General features: G+C 39.3%; 1 protein-coding gene across 1 annotated transcript in view; it reads left to right on the top strand.

Annotated features, from left to right (window-relative positions):
- csmd3a (CUB and Sushi multiple domains 3a) overlaps positions 1-21,087 on the top strand; it is a 302,574-nt gene that overhangs the window by 237,844 nt on the left and 43,643 nt on the right. Inside the window, exons 54-58 of the mRNA XM_053487612.1 lie at positions 597-770; positions 1,073-1,258; positions 4,244-4,417; positions 15,237-15,419; positions 20,872-21,048. Of these exons, the coding sequence (XP_053343587.1) occupies positions 597-770; positions 1,073-1,258; positions 4,244-4,417; positions 15,237-15,419; positions 20,872-21,048 (894 nt within the window). The remainder of the gene's footprint in view (positions 1-596; positions 771-1,072; positions 1,259-4,243; positions 4,418-15,236; positions 15,420-20,871; positions 21,049-21,087) is intronic.

Raw genomic sequence — 21,087 nt, 5'->3', positions numbered from 1 at the left:
TCACAGGGTTTTGTATACACGATAAACATGGAGGTCTTGGGTGAGTTTTGAGAATAGCGTAGGGTCCAAATCTTTTTAAAAGTATATTTATATACATACATACATACATATAGTGAACGGATCAGAGCGCATAACAAATTGTGAAAGTATACAGAGTGTCACAAAAGCCTGTATATACTTTTAATAAAATGTCTTTTTTATACTTAGTTTGTGTGGGATTTATTCTTTATTTAAGCCCTAGACATACAGTAAGAAGAATGTACTCAACTCATTTGCACGGCTGGAACATGAATCTGTAGATATTTGTTTTGAAAAAAATTATAATTAAAGCGTTAATTTCCCTTATTGAGATTCAATTATTTGTGGCGTACTTTACAGCACAGACTTTTTAATCATAGTAGTATATATATATATATTGTGATACTGTACATACAGCATCGCAATCGCAACCTAGATATTGAAAGATAGATTTCTTTTATAGAAGTCCATGTGATTTTATTTTGATCTGTTTTATCAATAATAGTATTATTATTATTATTATTATTATTATTACTTATACGTTTTAAACACTTTAGCAAATATTTGCTTTGTGACAGCGATCAGCTGCGGTCATCCAGGAAGTCCTATCTACGGGCGGACGGTGGGAGACGGGTTCAATCTGGACGATGTGGTCAGCTTTATCTGTAATGACGGCTACGCGCTGGAAGGACCGTCTCAGGCCCAGTGCCTTTCGGACCGCCAGTGGAGCCAACAGCCTCCCATCTGCAGAGGTGAACTTTTCATAAATCTCTTTTAATGATTTGCTTTTTTTTTTAAATATTACATATTGTTAAAAATGTTGTTTTTGAGCTCCAAAATTTTTAAATATCACCAAACTATTTCCCCTAAAGCATTAATAGGATTTTTTGTTCTTTTTAAAATAACACTCATCATCATCATAATAATCTTATATTAAGTGTAAAAAATGGTAAAAACACGATAAAAGGTACTTTTTAAATTCAGTCAATGCAATCTTTTCGCAGCTCTGTACAGCTTTTGCTACAAACTTTTTAACATCTTCGTGTTTCCTCAGTGGTTAACTGCACCGATCCCGGAATTCCAGCCAATTCCATACGGAAGAGTAAAATAGAATTCGGGAATTTCACCTTCGGCACCGTGGTGTCTTACGACTGCAATCCCGGTTACTACCTCTTCGGGGCGTCTGTTCTGACCTGCCAGCCGGTGGCTTACTGGGATCGGCCGTTACCAGAATGTATCGGTATGCTCCTGCATTTTTTAAAAACACATAATATTGCATTTCTGTTTTTATGTCCTAATATGGCCTTCATAATCCTCCTTTCCTTTAGCAATATAGCTGTTCTTTGCAATACATTTTACATTTGTATGTTTGTTAAAGTCCATTTAAATCCATTTTAACTAAAGCAAAAAAAAAAAAGCAATAATCCTAATAAGTTATTAAAGAGGTCCAATTATGCCATTTTAAAGGTTGCTAATATTGCTTAATGAGTCTCTTAAAACAGGTTTACATGTAGGCAAGTTAAAAAAACACTTCAGTTTTCTCTAAAAATAGATAAAATTTTACCCCATTTCTAAATGATTCGTAAACGACTCGTGTGAAGCAGTTCGAAGATTCAGTCAGTCTAAACCCCTCCTTTCCGTGAGCCCTCCCTGCTGTGATTGGTCAGATGGCGCGGTGATTTATCACTAGTCTACCGCTACAGCGTGTGTCGGAAAACACAAACAATTAGATAAAGCAAACGTGTATTATACAAAACTAAATAAAGTAAACGAAAAAAGGTGCACAACAACCAAACAAAGATATAAATAATATTTACAAACTAAATATAATAAACTGTATGTGTATGTGTGCGAGTGAGTGGAAAATGTCCGAAGTCCGTGTTTATTGTGTGTGTGTTATCCGATTATAGCGATTAGGGTTTGGTCTCACCGGGCTTAATGAAGTCCGAGAGGCCGATGACGGAGGGTGAGAAGTCCAGGGAATACGTCCAGTCAAAGATAATCCAGTTAAAAAATCTTTGAAAGAAAATGATCCACAACAATCTCTCCTTCTCTCGTCCAAACAAATAATGGCAGCGCTGTTCCACCATTACACCTCTTTCCCCCCTCCATCCCCTTCCCGTTCGCGACGTAGAACGTGGGCGGACATTATGCAAATATGTTACGGAGTGACGTGGATCCGTAACAGAGTAAAAATAGATTTGCTAACGACTCATTTAGGCGAATGTGAGCCGATTCTTTTTTTTAATAGACAAAAACTCCATTTATCGTGCACTGTCAGCGTTACAGATAGTTTATGTTCACATACAGCTACATGACTGAACAATGCATGAAAGATCATATTTGAAAAAGCATAATAGGACCTCTTTAATTAAGTAAGTAATCAAGAATGCAAATGAACAATCAGACAAACAATAAATAAATAAATAAATAAATAAGTGTCGTGACAAAAATAATAAGATGGCAGTGATAAACAAATTAACATAAAAGGTGGTTTAATAACTTTATTAAAATGTGAGATTAAAGATTAGCAAGTAAAAATAAAAAGTCCAAACAATCCACAAAACCTGTTTTTGCCTTAATTGAAGCCATATTTTGTGAAAACCTTTTTTTTTATACAATAAGCAGAGTGGACTTTTTACCAATTATCACTGCAGGAAGAAACCTTGATATCTTTGTTTATAAAATAATATCTTAATATCTTTTTTAATGAGAGTTATATGAATTAGATGCTTCCATATCAGGAATTTTTTATCATATCAGTAAATCTGACGCCATACACTCACAAAATGCTTATATTATTTTATATATAATGTAATTTTTGTGCCCATGTGACCTTTCCATTTTTCTCAGTCATGAAATATAATTTATTAATAAAATGCATTTCATTATATTGCCTAAGTTATACTAAATGGTAAGAAACTCTGTATTGCACAATGATGAAGCCTTAAAACATCGTCTAAACTAATATTTAATCATAGTCTAAAAAAAATCCATAAGCAGTAAAATATTCCAAAATATAACACTTTTTTAAGTTTTTGAGTCTTTGTAGGGTTTTTTGCCAAATAGAGTTAAGAAAAGATCATGAACTGATCAAAATGCCAATTTGAGCTACTATAATCCTTAATACCTGCCAAGATCTTGTTTTATTTATAGAATAAATAAATAATATATTAGAATTAATTATTGTACAGATAAACAGCTAGATATGTACAGATACAGACAGTCTGTCTATGATGTGTGTAACCATTTACATGACTATATTACTATTGTAAAATATCCTCCTGTTCAGATTTTCTGCGTTCATCCTTCAAGGCGATTGTTTTCCCAGAACTTTTCCGCATACTGTAACCTTCATCTTAGTTCCCACTAATGAATAACCAGGTGTTTATTAGCCTCCTACAACATGGCCAGAAAAGCTTTTAACCTAAAAATGGTACTTTAGATGTCTTCTACTTTGACATTTACAAACACTGCCTCAAAATGTACAGGAACACTTTCACGAGTGTTTTTACTTTAACTGCTTCGCCCGAACGTTCCAGAGCGAGATCGTTTAAAAGCAGTCGAGCGTCCTCGTTAAAATCCCACTTCCTGTTGTTTAGATAATTGTTCGTACCAATTATGGTAATGCAGGTGAAGGAGAGAGAGGATGCAGGGGCGAGAGAGTGCATGTGCCATAAGTAAACCCCAGACTGAGCTGAAGACAGCTGATCACCTTCAGGGCCGTTACGATTTAAATACGCAAGCTTTGCTTCAGAGACAGTCGAGGGGTTTGTAATGCGACTCTCATCACAGCAGCGAGATGTTCTATTAAAAGTCTTAGTTTAGGAAACGCAATGAACAACAGGGATGAAATTGTTTCCTAAATACAGTACTGTGCAAAAGTCTCGACCCCCCACTTTTTTATAATATAATTTCAAAGAGCCAAACTTTCTTGAAATGTGTGTATATATATATATATATATATATATATATATATATATATATATATATATATATAACAAATAATTAAAAAAAATTATTTATAGATAATACCACTGTACATCTTTTTTGTCTGTTTTGTTTTGCTCTTCCTTCCTACATGGGGCAGCTTTATTCCTACCCCAATGGGTGGGCCTGTGTTAGCATGTTGTTGCAATACCACTTCTATCCACTAGGCATTTTAATGGAAGTTAAGATGTATAAGGTTGTGAATAAGGGCTTTATAAAGTATTCTGTGTTTCAGAGGTGGATTGTGGGCACCCCGGCGTGCCGCCTCACGCCCTCCTGATCGGAGATAAGTTCACATTCGGCTCCACCGTACGCTACACGTGCATGGGGGGACGGCGCCTGATCGGAGACGCCGCACGGACCTGCCAGCTCACCGGCCACTGGAGCGGCTCCCTGCCTCACTGCTCAGGTCGGACTTCCATTCTAGGGCATGCAAAAGTTTGTGCACTCCTAACCGTGCTTATTTCAAAATGAATCCCACTTTGAGCTCCATTTTTCTGGGAAGGCTTTCTACTCAACTTTGGAGCATCAGAAACTGACATCAGTATCTGTTCAACTCAGTGGTGTAGAGTGGGGTTGACATCAGGGATCTGTCCAGGACACTTGGGTTCTTCTAGTCTCTAGACTAGGTGCTGTGGTGCTCTACGTTTCTATAGGAACAGCTCAAATGGGTGTGTACAGTATAATGAACAGATGATCCGTCGGAACAATTAGAAAAACATCCTGATAAGGGTATAAACTAAAACTGTACTGTCTTCTTTCTTTCGGGATTTCTTTTCAGTCACTTTCTTCTGGAGAACTCAGCACGTGACTGTAGTACATTAAACGTGCAAAGTTTGTAAGCTCGCAGCTTTGTGTATTCAAGCATTCCGTGCGTTATTTCCCGCTGTTTGCTCTCCGTGTAGTAATTAAACGCATTTGAGTAATGGCTCCTGTCTGTGTTTACGAAGCTCGCACTTCTAAGTCCATTTGTCTAATTGATTGACCGTCTCTAATTCCCGACGCAGTTTCGCCTTGATCTGTTCTCATTTTAACCGCGGATGCCGTAAAAACCAATTTGCGTTCACAACCTGACAGCTCTACATACGCCCCCCCTCTCCTCACCCACATCCGCACATTCTATCTGTCTCACACAGACACACACACACACACTCCCTCATCATCTCCATCTCCTTATTCCGCCGTCCGTCTCTCCTTCCATCCGTCTCCGCACACCCAGCTGTTTCCCTCGATTCGCACATCTGCCGTTTCTGACCTCGTAACCAGAAGCGTTTCATCTTTTTCTCTCTCCGCCTCATTCATCAACCCCGTCACGTTCTCGCTGGATCTAGACAGAAGGGAACGAGGGAACCGTTCTCGCGAGCACGCCCCTCTCTTCTTTTTAGCTTTAATCCCTTACTATTAAGTCTCATGCCACGTTTTCATACATTTTCATAGTTTCTTTTTCTTCTTCTTTTATTCCCCAAAGCCATGTCTGTTTGGTTTAGGGTGATTGCTGTTCTTGGAATCCCAGGTTGCAAAATGAAAAGGGGTCTTGGGATCACTTCAACCTTGGTTTGAATTATGTCCTGTTTTAAGATGATGCTATAGAGACAGTTGATATGATTAATGGAGGCGGCAGAAATTTTTTTTTTTAGGTGTATGGATGGAGCAGATGTTTAATTGAAAATGCATGGGCAACAAGAATGTAATGCCTTCACACGAATAGCTGAATTCTGAAAGTTTTTTGAGGGCAGGAAGCTTAAGGAAAGAAAATGAAACGCAACAACAAAGTTATTTGCCACCAAGGAAAATTATATTTAAAAAAATAATGAAAGCGTGGGGAGTGGTGGCTCAGGCGGCTAAGGCTCTGGGGTGTTGGTTTGGGGATCTGAGGATCCGGGTTCGAGCCTCGCTTATCACGACCTATGCATATTCCCAAGCCTGTATACAAAACAAAAGGGTTGCGTCTGGTGGAAAAACCCGCGCCAAGTTGTGTCCGGATCGGATGGCCTGCTGTGCCGACCCTTTGACCAAAGCAGCGGAAAGAAAGCTAATCAGAAAACCTAGTGGCTTCCATTTTCATTCAGACAAAATCAATCCACACTCTCTAACAATGTCTTTTATGATGCAATAACTGTTAACCAATAACCCCACCCACGGACGACCCCAGAAACGATCCAACTCTAATTGGTAAAAAAAAAAAAATCCCGTCTTCCTATACTCGCTCTCTCCTTCAGTGTTCCATGTGCACGTTTAATCCTGCTGTCTCTCTCGAAGATCCTTTCTCCCCTTAAGGCTTTGTTAGAGTTGTCCCATGTTTCACTTCTAAATCACACGCCTCGCTGACATGAACCTTGCCTCAGATCGAAGGACATACGTCTACAGCAGAGGAGAAAGCGGGATCGATGCACAGCATGCGCGGAGTCCAGCTCACTTTCTCCTGACCTCTTGTCGCGTCACATAACAAGACTGGAAGTCTGATAAAGTTGCGTCGGATAAAGTTTGGCGCGACGTGACGTATTTTCCTACACAGTACAAGCACGAGATAAAAGTCTTCTCTCTTTAATGCCTTCCTGTGCTTAAGGATTTTAGGTGATAATCATGTGACAAGAATATTCCTCTTGAGCCTGCGCAAATGAAAGGACTCGTCCACACATGATGGACAGTAAATCCTGGGAGATGTTAAAGTTAAAAAGTGAAGAAAATGAAAAAAAAATCCTTTTACTAATTCTCATAGCTATGAGGCTCTTGGTGGGTTGACACGTAGTCATGCATCTGAGGATGTGTGTGTGTGTGTGTGTGTGTGTGTGTGTGTGTGTGTGTGCATTTGAGTTTTGGCTGCCGGCCCTGGCGCTTGTCATGTCACTCTTCCTGGTGCTGATGTGAGGCAGCTGGTGCTCCGGGGTCAGTGGTACCCATGTAAGAAGACGGGACTCGCGCGAAACCAGCGGCAGCAGACGGCGGGTTAGAAGTCACTTCTCACTTTGCAGCAGGAGGACAAAGGCTGCTCGATGGCAAGATGTCGGAAGTTTAGGAGATGTACAGTAACACTCAAGTTCAAATGTTAGATCTACTGTAAAGTATGGTGCAAAAGTCTTGAGCCTTTCAAATTAAATTCAATTCAATTCAATTTAATGAGGTAGATTAAATAAAAGAAATGAGAGCAGACTGGAACGTGCCTAAAGATCGTCATAATCAGCTATACCGTGTTATTCTGTATACGGGGTTACCTATCCCGGGGAGACTCACACACACTACAGGCGATTTGGGGAGTGTCAATTAGCCTAGCCTGCATGTTTTTGGATTGTGGGGGGAAAACGACCAAGCACGTTGAGAACATGCAACCTACTGCATACAGACCTGTGGTGGGAATCAAACCCGGACCCTGGAGGTGTAAGGCGACAGTGCTAACCACTAAGCCACCGTGCCGGTGCCCAGTGCTTAAAAATACGTTTTTTTGTTTTTTTGTTTTTTTTTACAAGTTGTTTATGTAACAACCTCAGCAGCGACCTCATTTCCCCTCTCGTCCGTTCCGACCACTCAGCATTCAGCATCATCCTGCCTGATCATCGGTCATCATCATCTGCACCTAATTTGTGCTTTAAGATTTTTTATTTTTTTTTTTATGTTTAAATTATTCATAGATCACTGTGTGGTGTAGCCGAAAAAAAAAAAAACATTTATCTGAAACTGGCCAGGTACAAAAACCTCCCGTTAAGAAGCCTGGAGAAGTATTCCTTAAGACTGCAGTATAAAATATAAAATAAAAAAGTTTGGAACGTATGGCTCATAAATGATGAAGAAATGAACGGGGGTCAAGACTTTTGCACATGAGATTCTGAGCGCCTGAACTTCACCCTGCTGAAAAGTTCTATTTTGGTTTAAAGATCTTTTTGCCTTCCACAGTATACCGCTGGGGTACAGAAAGTGAAATCTTTCAGTCATCGTGCTGCTGTAAGGAAGTTTTATTTCCAGAACAACTCAGCAACCTCACAACACCCCAAGTTCAAAATCCTAACATCTCGCCTCGGGCGTTGGTACTTGACTACAGTTTAGGAGGAAGAAATGCAAATCCAAGAGTTCTGGATGCTGATATGGACATTTTAGGCATTAACCTCTGTCTCCTTGTCCTTAATTCAACTCTAAACATACCGCTGTTCTTATATTCAGGACGGCTCTCCGGTTTCGCTCAAAAAGTTAAAGAAACTATGAGGAGGAGGAAGACGAGGATGGGAAGGGAGAGGAGGAAGAGGGAGAGAGCTAGTTGACAGAAAAAAGGTATGTTATTAGTAAGGCTTTGAAAGAGGGCGATGACGAAGAGTCAGGGAGAGCTCAGGAAGGGAGAATGGACCGGAACGAAAGAGACTAATGAGCTGGAAAAAAAAAAAAAAAGTCTCCACCATGTTTCTCCCCCCCGCCTTCTTCTCCCTGACAGTTTTGTTCTGATTGGGTGGCATTGGGTTTGTCGGAGACGCAGTGTCCATGCAGAGCGGGACCAGCGTGTGTGTGTGTGTGTGTGTGTGTGTGTGTGTGTGTGTGTGAGTGCGAGTGAGTGAGCGCCTCCCAGCTTCCTAGGAGAATGCCCCAGATTTCTAACAGACTGAAAAATGAAGACTAGAGAACACTGAGCTCATAGAAATAACAGTTACGGTGATGTGAATCATTTAGGGATGAGCCTGTAACATGTGTGTTGTGAGTGTAGCCGGGAAAAAGTGTGCAGATTCAGGAGAAAGATGTTTATTTCATTGCGTTTGTCTACGTACTGTATAAGGAGCGCATTATCTGAGCGGTGATGAAAGTGCTGGTGAGTTAAAACGAGAGTAGCGCAGATCCGTGCCGGAAACACAACATCGGGCAAAGACAATTAAATTATATACAGTATATGTGGTTATATGGACACTTTGCTGGTGTGTGTTTTAAGGGGGAGGCTTCAGACTTTAAAGTGTGTATTTGGGTTTTCAGGTAAGTCAGGTAGAACAAAAGTCATCATTTTGTTTATAATCTGTACATTTTGCCACTACTGGAATTTGGGAATGATGTCATGAAAATGCAGAACTCTCAAAATTAACATATTATTAATATTATTATTATTATTATTATCATTTTTAGGTCAAAGAAACAACCGAAAACAACCATAAAAACACATGATCTGTCTATCGGTACTATTTCTTTTTTTTTTTCAGTCGTGTTTGCAGTAGTAATGGTCGTTCATAAGCGATTAGTTTTTCCTTTTGAACGAGTTTTTAACGTGACTCTTACATGAACGAGTAGTCTTGGAAAGTAATCCGTTCCTTTTCTACTGGGCGCACATGCGCAAATCATCACAAAATCTTCGTAGGTTATGTACAGGAAACAGAATTAAGTAGTTTTCTTTGAGTCTTCTGGTCCGAATCGTTCGTTTTTTTTTTTTTTTTGTCACGTGACTCCCATAGACGCTATGCGGTGCGGTGGATTCAAAATAACAAACGATTCGGACCAGAAGATATGAAAGGGGAGCTACTTATTCTGTTTATTATAATATGTCCTCAGCTACATTGTAATATTTTATTTACTGGAACTATAGCCAAAATTTGTGTATGTAGCCATGTTGGGCGTCTGTTTATTGGAAATGTAACATATTTTATTTCTGATCAAAAGAATAAAATGAACTAAAAAGATTTGTTTATTTTGATGAACGAGATTCAAAGAACCGAGTCTGATGATCCAAATTTCCCATCATTAGTTTGTATATTTGGTTAAAATAAATCTTATTTATGTGACGTACTGTTAGGTGTAGGACTGTGGGCATGGTGTTTAGGCATAGACGCAGAGGGGAGTGAGGTGTAACAGAGTCTTTTAATTATAAACAAACATGAATAGTATATAGTATATAGTATGTACCTTGGAGCATACTATAAACAAAACTCATAAAACACTTAAACATACACAGACTAGAGATTACACACACTAATATACAGTACTGACAGGGGATACAAACCAGACCAGACACACTAAACGGCCTAGCGGACTTAACACAAGGGACAATACATGCAAGGGGCTAAACACACACAAGGCAGACTTGGCTAGGCCTACTAGCTGTTATGCACATTAGCTGCTAAGCTAGCTAGTAGCTAAACAGACTAATTGCTAAACAGGCTAGTAGCCAGAGACCCAAAGGATGAACAGACTAGGTATGGAACAGACTAAGAACTCTAAAGGTTAGTGACTAAACAGACGAGGAGACTAGACAGACTAAGATCTAAGCAGGTTAGTAGTGCACTGATTAGTATTTATACTGCACAATCCTAAAAAAAAAAAAAAATAGCAACAGCAAAACAAATAATGGCTAAAATGCTCTGAGCTTGAAGGGCTACGAACTAAATATATGCCAAAAATTAACGAGGAAGTTATACGTATTCAGAATCGGGTTACGCACACACTTAAGGAAATTTTCCTTTTTTTTTTTTTTCATTTAGGTCATGTATAGAATCTATTTGTTTTTTATAAGTCAAGGCATCTTGGGCAGGGTTTTTCAATAGTAACCAGACCAGCACCATACACCTTTAAACACTGGTGGAAAAGAAAAAATTCAGGGATAGAAAATACAGACTAAAGGAAGAAACTTAACCGAACAGGTTCTCTGGGACAGCCGTGACCTGCCAATCCTCAGAGAAACATTAAACGCAGGATTACATGCTTATACGTCTAATATTGACCTCCGGAACGCACTCCAAAGACGACCCGCATTCGCTAATATCCCCGTGCTCATTTCCATGGCTGAGAACCGAGCGAGTGTAAGTGTGCCGTGTATTCATAAGGAGAAGCCGAATTAGCCGGAGGATGAGGACAACTCCGCGGTGCGTTCATGCTGTTCACGGGCCTGCAGCGCTTACAAATTAATTACAGACTAAATTCCAGTCCTGCGTGTGAAGCGTGCGAGCCGGATGCCCTCCGAGAGCCTGAATGTGTGATTAAGCAGGTTTTTATGCGGGTCATGTGACCGGAGGGTGACTTATTCCTGGGTACTGCTTAACACAGAGGACTGGTGGGAGTCGTTTATGGTGTTTAGCGTTATGATGGAAATTGGTAGATTTGTGTTTCTCACGGTGTCGTTTCTATAAAGGGTTTTCTCCTAATCCTGCAAATTTACTGTACAGTGCTGTATATTCCCTGCTGATGTGCATGAGTTTATGTAATTGCTTCTCCTGATGGTTTGAGGATTCTGCAAAGCTCGTGAGATGAAAATGGGCCAGGATAAATTGCCAGAATTTTTTCTTTCTTAATAAAATAGGGTCCAAAATGATCTTACGTTGTTGTTGTGCTTGTTGTTGTTGTTGTTGTTGACAAATTGCATGATCTTTGCAGGTATATGTAGACATTATCTAAGATCATGTGGTCATATTAAACAGGAAGTTGAGGCCAATAATCTTTGTGTTTGTGCTGACAGGAAGGATAACTATATAAATCATACTTTATATCCGTAGTGAACAGAAAAACATCTCAGAACACATTAATTTGATAGTAAGGATGTACAGTATGCTTCAACTGAATATGAAAAAATAAAATTTTTTACATGCTGATGTTTTCAGGGTAAATAAAGGTCTTGTATGTTGTGCATCAAACAGTTTAGAAAGTTTAGAAACTCCCAAACCGTCCTTAAATATATTAATATCGTGGCTTAACAACTGTTAATGGTTGTGCTGAAGGACATAATACATCAAAGTTTTAAAAACACATCACATTTCATAAAACATTTTCATCAAAAACAGTTAGCAAAAAACTCAACCATATTTTGCAAAACACGAAAAACATTTAAAAAAATACAACCACATTTCATAAAACACAAATATATATAAAACACACACACACACACACACCAAAAAGATTCTGAGACATTTCCTAAGACACACAACCTTTTCACAAAAACTTGCAAAACAAACAAAATTCCAAAAACACAAAAACAGTTCCACAAACACAACCATATTTCACAAAACACACTGATTTTGCGAAAAAAAAAAAAAAACATTTAGCAAAATACACAAAACACAAACTAAACAATGATAAAACCTTCTACCCTGATGGTGTCCAAGCACTAGTGAAACGCTGAGATACAGTAAGTGCATTAGTGTAGCGGGGGATTATATAGAGGAATAAAGAGAGTTTTTACTCTCAGAAAAAACTCTGTTATTCTGCACAATCAAAAGTCCCTGTTTGACTTGAACACCCTTGTATTTTTTTTTTTCCTCTGACACAATCATAGTTGATTATTGCTTGTGAGTCTATTTCCTTTCTCTCTCTTAACATGTTGTTATTCCTATGACCAGTGGGCGTGGCCTTCAACAATAAGTTCTACGAATAGTAATTATCCATAATTTTGTCTCCATAAAGGAGCTATCAGGAAATGTTTTATTAAATATGACTAACATTTATTGTGTCTAATGCGACAGACTTTATGACCTTATACATTACACCATTATACCGTCCATACCGTAAATATTACAACTCATGACACACACTATAAAGCGTTTATTACATGATCATTTCAGACTCGGAGTGCTACTGAGTTTCATAATTTTTTGCTAATATATTTTGCATAAATAATATATTTTGCTTTATTAAGCCGGGAATAATGAAACCAACAGATTTTATGAAAATGCTTCTGCATCATGTATCCCTGTAGCAGTGCTGGTTTTTATCCAAACTGCTAAAACTTGTGCCTTTGCTCGGATTCCCAGCGGGCAGCTCTGTAGGAACGGAGGAATGTCCGGAACTGAAATCCTCTGAGATTGGCGCCCGCTGTCTATCCAGGCAGGCAATCCATCCGAGACTTAATCCCTGACAAGCGAAGCACGAGCAGCACAGAGCTCTGGAGTCTCAGCCTTCTGGATCACTGACTGTTTAACAAGAAAGACACAAAACTCTGACACGTGTTTCTTGATTAATAGCTGTTTAATCAAAGTGTTTGTTCTTGTTTGCGTCAGGATATATTGGCACCCTTAATAACGTTTTCATTTAACACGATATTTAAGAAAATGATTCAAAAAGAATTTTTTTTAATGGTTTTAACATTTTTTACAATTTCACAATGAATAATTAGCAGAAGAAACACCATCCTCCACACTGTAGTATTCCATTATGCTTTTGATAAAAGATATATTTTACTGTCATAGCAATTGTACGACAAAATTAATCATTTTAAAATAGCAATAATAATAATCATAATTATAATAATAATCATAATGATAATTTTTTTTTTTTTGCTTTTAGTAAAGAATATGCAAAGGGTATCAAAAAGCTTTGAAAGATTAGCTCTCTTAACAAGCTGTTTTTTTGCCCTACATCCTCCCTCAGACACTTTAAAACCTGGCAGTAGAATTCCCTATTGGCGATCTGGCCCCTGGAGACGAATTCTCAATGCACAATGCCTCAAATGTCAAAGATGCTGATGAGCATGCACTTGGTTGAGCTGCCGACCTGTCTCTCCCTTTTCAATCGTGGAGATGACCAACTCTCCCACTGTGAAGACTGTTGCCTGGTCTCAGGATCGTACCCGTACACCCAGGTTTCATCACCGGAGATGATCCTCAACATGAAGGACGGGTCATCCACAGCACGCTGATGTAGTTCTTGGCAGACTTCGACATGATGTTGTGGATTGCCAACATTTTCTGGGGGTTGAGCATGTCTGAGGTCTTCCTGATCTCTCGTCGTCTTCCGCTAATGTTCTTCCACTCTTGCCGCTGAAGTCACAGATGTGGTAACGCACACATGGTCGTTATACCACCAGTTTCACAGCTCCTGGTGTACACAGGTCGATGTCTTTTGGCGCACTGACTTATGGAGATCGGCGATCTCTGTGACTGTGCGTGCAGCTCTGTGCTGCCATCTGTTGCTGGGTTACAAAACTAGTTTTTGATACCACCTTGTATAGCTGACCATGAAGATGAATGGCTAATGCTAATGCTAATGCTGACAACAGTACTGGCAAACACAACATTGACATTAACGTGGAAACTAACAGGGAGAACAATAACAGTAAAGACACAAGAGGAGACTAAAGTAAACCCAGACTTTAAATAGACAAACTGATGGATCTCAGTAAGGTGCAGGTGAAGGCAATCAGGACAATGTTACTGTGAAGTGCATGCTGGGAAGTGGAGCCAGAAATGAAATGTCAACACACCGTAAGAGGCGTAAAAGGACACAACAGTCAACAATACAAAAAACAGATACAAATACAAGAGAGGATTACGTACGAGAAAACGTACAATTTAATTTGTTTTATATACTAATAATAATAATATAATATTATTAATATAGTGTTGTCATTGGTTTATTAATAGAAATAACAATAATACTAACAAGAGGAAAATATTTTATACAATTGAATGTGCTTTACAAAGACGGAAATACACTAAAATAATTAGCATAAGGAAAAAAAATTAAATAGTGAAAGTAAAAATATGGTAGAATAAAATGTATAGTAGAATAAAATAATTAGAATAAAAGAATAATTATGAACTAGAGCTCACTGCATAAATCAACCTCTGTAATTATTATTTTTTGTATTATTTTTTATTTTCACCTGCACAACACACTTGATGTTATTTCTATCTGTTATCACCCAGATGAGGATGGGTTCCCTGTTGAGTCTGGTTCCTCTCAAGGTTTCTTCCTATTGCCATCTCAGGGAGTTTTTCTTGCCACTGTCGCCGTCACCCTTGGCTTGCTCATCAGAGACATTTCATTCATCATTCATTCATTTAATTATTATCTAGACACATTTTTCTCACACATACACACTTCCAAATATTTTCTTTTCTTTTCTTTCTTAAAAAAAAAAAAAAAAAAATCTTTCATTTTTTTCTTGTGAAGCTGCTTTGGGACAATGACCATTGTTAAAAGCGCTATATAAATAAAATTGAATTGAATTGAATTGAATTCTCAATTAAATCTCATTTTGTTATTTATCACCAGATTTTTTGTCTGAACAATATGTTACCCTCCTTAACCCCCTTTTGGGCACTCCGCAGGTGTGCGCAGGTGTGTATAAAGGGGGAAATTGAGCTAAATATTCTCTTTGTAATATAAATATGACTTTAAAGAGAGGGGGAGGGAGGAAGTGTGTGTGTGTGTGTGTGTGTGTGAAGGTTCTACCTGGAACAACCTGTATTTATATAAAATAGGTCATGTAGACCCGTGTAGAGTGCACACGTCTGTATGATGAACGAGCATGCTAACGCGCGCTTGCGTGTGTGTGTGTGTAGGTGAGACAGCAGGTGAGTGCGGTGACCCCGGAACACCAGCTTACGCCACGCGGGAAGAAGGAACCTTTCATCAGCGTGTTAAAGTTCGCTTCACCTGCTCCACGGGCCACACGCTGTACGGCTCGGCCGAACGCATCTGCTTTCCCAACGGCACCTGGTCGGGAAAACAGCCCACCTGCAAACGTAAGACCTTCTCTACCCTGTCTGTGTTTCTGTGTCAGGTGTGAATATATATATATATAATGAAGTCATATATACAGTGTGTATATATATATATATATATATATATGACTTCATTATTCTTATTAAAACATATCACATAGAAAGAAAAAAAAATTTATCTTGCTTTTCTAATAATGTACCCTAAGAACAATTCTAAAGATATGAATTGCTTGAGTTTAATGTTAAACAAGTATTTTAGAGAAAGTAGTGTTTTTTCAGGAAATAGTTTAAAAGTTTTGCTGAACCTCGCACTACTTGAGCCTTTACCGCATGGGTGAGCTCATATCCAGATCAGGGTTAATTTTTTTTTCTAGAATCAATTTGTTAGCAGGCTTATGTATTTTTTTAAGGTCAGGTTCATTATACACTATCAGTCAAAAGTTTGGACACACCTTCTACAGCAATTCCTGATTTTTATTCATTTCTACACCGCTGTAAAACAATCCTGAAGGCGTTTATCCAAAATCTGCAATAACAGTTGAGATTGAGATGTATCTGCTATTCATGATCTGTAAATCCTTCATAACGGCTCTAATCTGATGATCTGGTTGTTAATTGGTGATTTCTGAGGCTGGTGACTCTAAATGAACTTCTCCTCTGCAGCAAAGGTACGGTTTGGTCTTGCTTTCCTGGGAAGGTCTTCATGGGAGCCAGTTTCATCATGGTGCTTGATGGGTTTTGCAAATGACACTTGACAAGACGTTTTTTTTGCAAGAGCTGATCCAGAACATCTGACCGTCGGCCCTAAAAAAAAAAAAAAAAATTTTTTTGTTGTTGCTGTAGGCATCATGGTGGTTTGTGTTCATGTAGTTCTCCCCATGCTTGGTGGGTTTCCTCCAAGTATTCCAGTTTCCTCCCACAGTCTGAAGACACGCAGATTAGGCTTATTGGCGTTTTCAAATTGCCAGTAGCGTGATGGATTGGCACCACTTCCAGGCTGTACCCCACCTCATGCCCAAAGTCTCCTGGGATAGAGTACATGTGGCAGCCTTTAGTAATTATTTCAAAAGATTAACTGGTAAGGTATGACACAAGAACTCATTATCCACTTTTATATAACAGGACATTATAGTATAATTAATCCCATTATAAAATGGGATTAATATAAAATTAGTTGTTTTACTGTCCTGCTAACATGTGTATTTTGCTTACATCCCTAGCTGCAGATTAACTTAAGGGAAGCACTAATTACAGCTATTTTAGTGACCATTCGTGCTGCTTTGGTGCCCAATTTAAAGTGAGATCTAATGGGAACTAGGAAGCAAGCGAACACCAGCCTACCCTTCGCACCATGGCTAATTTGCATGCCTGAGTTCCTGTCAACAAAGGAAAAAGGAATAAAGTCTATGAGATAAGTCTCGAGAGAAATTTTACACGTTAATATGCAGTTAGTGGGAATAATTTTTCATTAATTTAAAATTGATTTCTGTGTACATGTTAAGCATTTATTAGATACCCTTAATCAGAGCAACTGGAAAAGTGTCTACACTGCAGATCCCAGTTCTAGAACAAACACTGCAAGCTACAGTATGAATTAGAATTAAAAAACAAAAAAGAAAAATCTAAAACCCCGTTGGAGTAAAAGGTGGTACAGCACAAAGAATAGTACCAGCAAGAAGAGAAAAAAAATCTTTTCATTTCTTTGCTTAATCATATCCTGGTTATTTGTTACATAAGTATGTAGTTTTCCATCCAGCTCCATTATGCGAGTTTGAAAAAAGCTAATAAAAAAAGCACCTGAATGGAAAGGCCCAAAACCCTATTGAGAACAAAAAGAAAAAAAAATCACAAGCCACCAGAGCGAGCTACAATTGAGACAGGATAAAGCTAAGTAATAGAGAGTCAAAGGTCTTGCTCAAGAACCCAACAGAGGCAGCTTGGTGCTGCTGCCATTTGAACTCATGACCTTCCGCGTCGCAGCTCAAGTGGACAAAAGCCCAAGGTGTAAACACTGGACTACTGAGAATGATATGAGTTAAAAAGGGTTTTGAATAAACAGTGACTTATCAAGATGTATATCAAGATATTGTATATCTGGACGCAAACATGGGCAATGAAAGCAGCCAAAAATGCAGTCTGAGGATGCAAACCATGCAAAGAGAGACAGATCAGGTACAAAGGGAGGCAGGGAAAAATAAGTGGACAATAAGAGACGAGGTTTATAAACCAAAGAAACTAAGAAGCTAATGATTAGTGAGTGGGTGTAAATAAGTGAAACTGGAGCTGATGAAATTGTAACCCTGCCAACTTCCCCTTTCAGTATAGTATTTAACACAGCCGTATAGTAGAGGGACCACCTTAAGGGTTACTCTTTTAATACTTTAATCTGAGTGAAGTTTTCTGAATGATCCTTTGGATGGACAAAGAGATTAAATCGATATAGGACTCGACCTTGACCTGAAGTTATGATCAAGGTCATGGGCGATCCTGTTTAAAAATCCATCCCTTGGCTTTCCTTACTTCTTATAACTGGCAACTTGTCCAAATTGGTAAAGGCAAGGGAATCTTTTTATAAAGGTAATGGATGAAGGTCTATCCTGTATTCCCAAAGTGTATCCCAAAATACTATACACACGATCAGCCATAACATTAACCACACAATAACATTCATTAGGAACGATATACCATCGACAGGATTATGGACACCCAAGGCTCACCCATGCCCGTTAGAATTAAAGGCCAGCCGTCTTGCCTGATCGTACAGGAAAGCCAATGCAGCATATGTAAATCACAGAAAAAACTTGATGCTGGTTACACCAGAACACACAGGGCCCAGAAGGCACCAGAACACACAGGGCCCAGAAGGCATTGAAACCAAGGACACTAACACAGCTCCCAAACTCTCCAGATCCCAGTTCAATCAAGCACCCATGGAATGAGCCAGATAAACAAGTCTGATCCAAGGAGGACCCACCGTACAACCCAAAGGACCCAAAGATCCCCTGATTCAAAACCCTATAGGACCATGGGTAGCTCAGTGGTTAAGGCATTGGACTACGGTTCAAACCCCACAACCACCAAGTTGCCACTGTTGGGCCCTTAAACAAGGCCCTTAACCCTCCACTGCTCAGATGTATAATGAGATAAAAATGTAAGTCGCTCTGGATAAGAGCGTCTGCCAAATGCCCAAATGTAAATTTAGGACACCCCCAGAGGTCACCCCTAGAGTCATGCCATAAGGTACCCTATAGGGAAATCTACACAGTACTGGGCAAAATATTTAGCATTGCAATGAAATGGCTGATCGGTGTATTATGGATGTAGTAGGGGGTGTGGTCAAGCTTCAGCAGTGAAAAAGCTGTCCTAGTTAGAAAGCATAGTAGAGAATCTCTGCCACGCTTCTGAAATCCCACAATGTAACAGTGTGGCAGTGGGTGCATGGTCATCCAGCAAGTAGAATGGTTGATTTTCACCCTTGTTTTATGAGACAACTAAAGGTACAGTAGTCTCCACATGTTTTAAACTTACCTCAGGTCCAAGCTACTTGCCCTCATGAAACCACTACCACCAAAACCGCAGGAACCACCACTTGCTATTCAAGGCAGTAGAGGTAACATTCAACAGACGGTTCAAACTGCGTCCTTTTATTCTGTATCTGATGCTCGACCACGACCCTGCTACTACACTAGTGCATTATGGGATTTTAGGAGCAGAGCGGAAATTTCAAACTACACTTCTAGATATGATTATAAAATGTTAGAGCTTACTAACTAGAATGGTAGAATAGAAAGGGTTTGACTTGTATACATACTGCCCCCTAATCCCTACTATCTGGTACTGCAGTTTTTTTTGTTTGTTTTTTTGGGGAAGTGTACCAGAACAAATCTGAAGTTCTAAGACTATATTATGAAGTTAGTGATTTTTTTTCTTCTTTTTTGCCTTTACCTGAAAAAAGAGTCCATAATTTTTTTTTCCCCTTGCTCCGACACAGATTTACCCCCGAGGGTTACGGACGCTCTGGAGCCGAAGCGTTTTTCCTACATGACTTTGATCTAGCAGCATGTCTCGCATTAAATCCCGTCATACCCTGGGAGATTTCTTGACACATTTAAACCCTTCGATTTAACACTTGTGCTGCGTTCACTGTTTAGCCGTCAATCTCTGGGGCTAATAAAATCGCTTTCGGGTTTATAGTAATACTGTCGTCGTTGTCGCTGCCGTTGTTTGCGGTGGTGGTTTCAAAATAGCTTATATAGCACATCTATAGTGTTCGCTAGTCTTAGTGTAAAGTGGCCCAGCACCTAGATTTCTACAGTCTACAATTTAAGTTGATTCAATTTCACGGGTAAAAAGTAAAAGGTTTAAGATCCGCTTTTAATAAAAAATAAACCGGATTAGCGAGTAAGGGTCGACTCGCGCAGCCTGTTCGTAAGTGACTCAAATGAATCATGATGAGAAAGGACAAAGTGACGAGACGAAATCTGATTAACCTGAAATTATGTTGTTTTTCTCCCAAAAGATTCCTGAGAAGAAATTCCTGCGAGGAAGCTGCGCTACACAAACACACTGCTCATGTTATTCTCTCTCTCTCTCTCTCTCTCTCTCTCTCTCATTTGCTATCTTTCTATTAACCTTTCACTCTCTTCCTGTCGCATTCTGCACTTCTCTGTAAAACTCCCAATGGTTTCTTCTAGCCATTTGTTTTCCTGTATCTTTACCTTATTCTATATCATTCCATTTATCTCTCTCTCTCTCTCTCTCTCTCTCATTATTCTGTTTTTGTATAAATCACTATGTTTTCCATCTGTTTTCCGTCTTGAACATCTCCATTTATATTCATTTCCCTTTCCATTTCTTGCTATTCCTTGCTTCAATCTTTCTCTCTCTCTCTCTCTCTCTCTCTCTTTCACTCACTTTTCTCTTTCCCTGCCTTGCTGACACTCTATCTTTGTTGTTCTGCATCTTCTCTGCATCTCTCTTTCTTTGACAATCTTGCTTCCTCTCTTGTTTTCTCACCCTCCGTGTTCTTTTCTCCCTATCTCTCTCTCTCTCTCTCTCTCTGTCTCTCCATGTCATCTCTTTCCAAGTCTTTCCATCCCTGTCTTTCCTCTCGTTCTCTCTCTTTCGATCTCTATCCCTCTCTCTGTCTGCACCTTTCTCCCAGCTTCTACATTTCTCTCTCTCTGTATATCTTTCCTTCCATTCCTCTTTTTTCTGTCATTATTTTTTCACTCCTTCATTTTCATCATTTTCTTACCGTCTCTCTCGCCCTGTCTACATCTCGCATTTACTCTACCTCTTTCTTCCAGCCTCTACATGTCTCTCTCTCTCTCTCTCTCTCTCTCTCTCTCTCTTCTTTATTCTTTTTTATGACTATTTGTGATGCAAAAATTAATACTTGGACAATAAAAAAATAAAAATAAAAAAGTTATAACATCATATCTCTCTTTTCTTTCTCTCTCTCTCTCTCTAGCGGTTCAGTGTGGAAACCCGGGCTCTCCCGCTAACGGCCGCGTCTCCCGCGTGAACTCCACGTCTTTCTCTCATTCTGTTGTTTATTCCTGCTCTGATGGTTATCGTCTCTCCGGCACACCCTCGAGAGTCTGCCTGCCCAACGCCACCTGGTCCGGCTCCGAACCCAACTGCACACGTAAGCATCTCTCCGTCCGCGCTAGATCGGCAGCTTGCT

Source organism: Clarias gariepinus, chromosome 26 (genome assembly GCF_024256425.1).
Source record: "Clarias gariepinus isolate MV-2021 ecotype Netherlands chromosome 26, CGAR_prim_01v2, whole genome shotgun sequence".
Lineage (NCBI taxonomy): Eukaryota > Metazoa > Chordata > Actinopteri > Siluriformes > Clariidae > Clarias > Clarias gariepinus.
The sequence above is the reverse complement of the archived record's forward strand: the minus strand, read 5'-3'. Positions and strand labels throughout refer to the sequence as shown.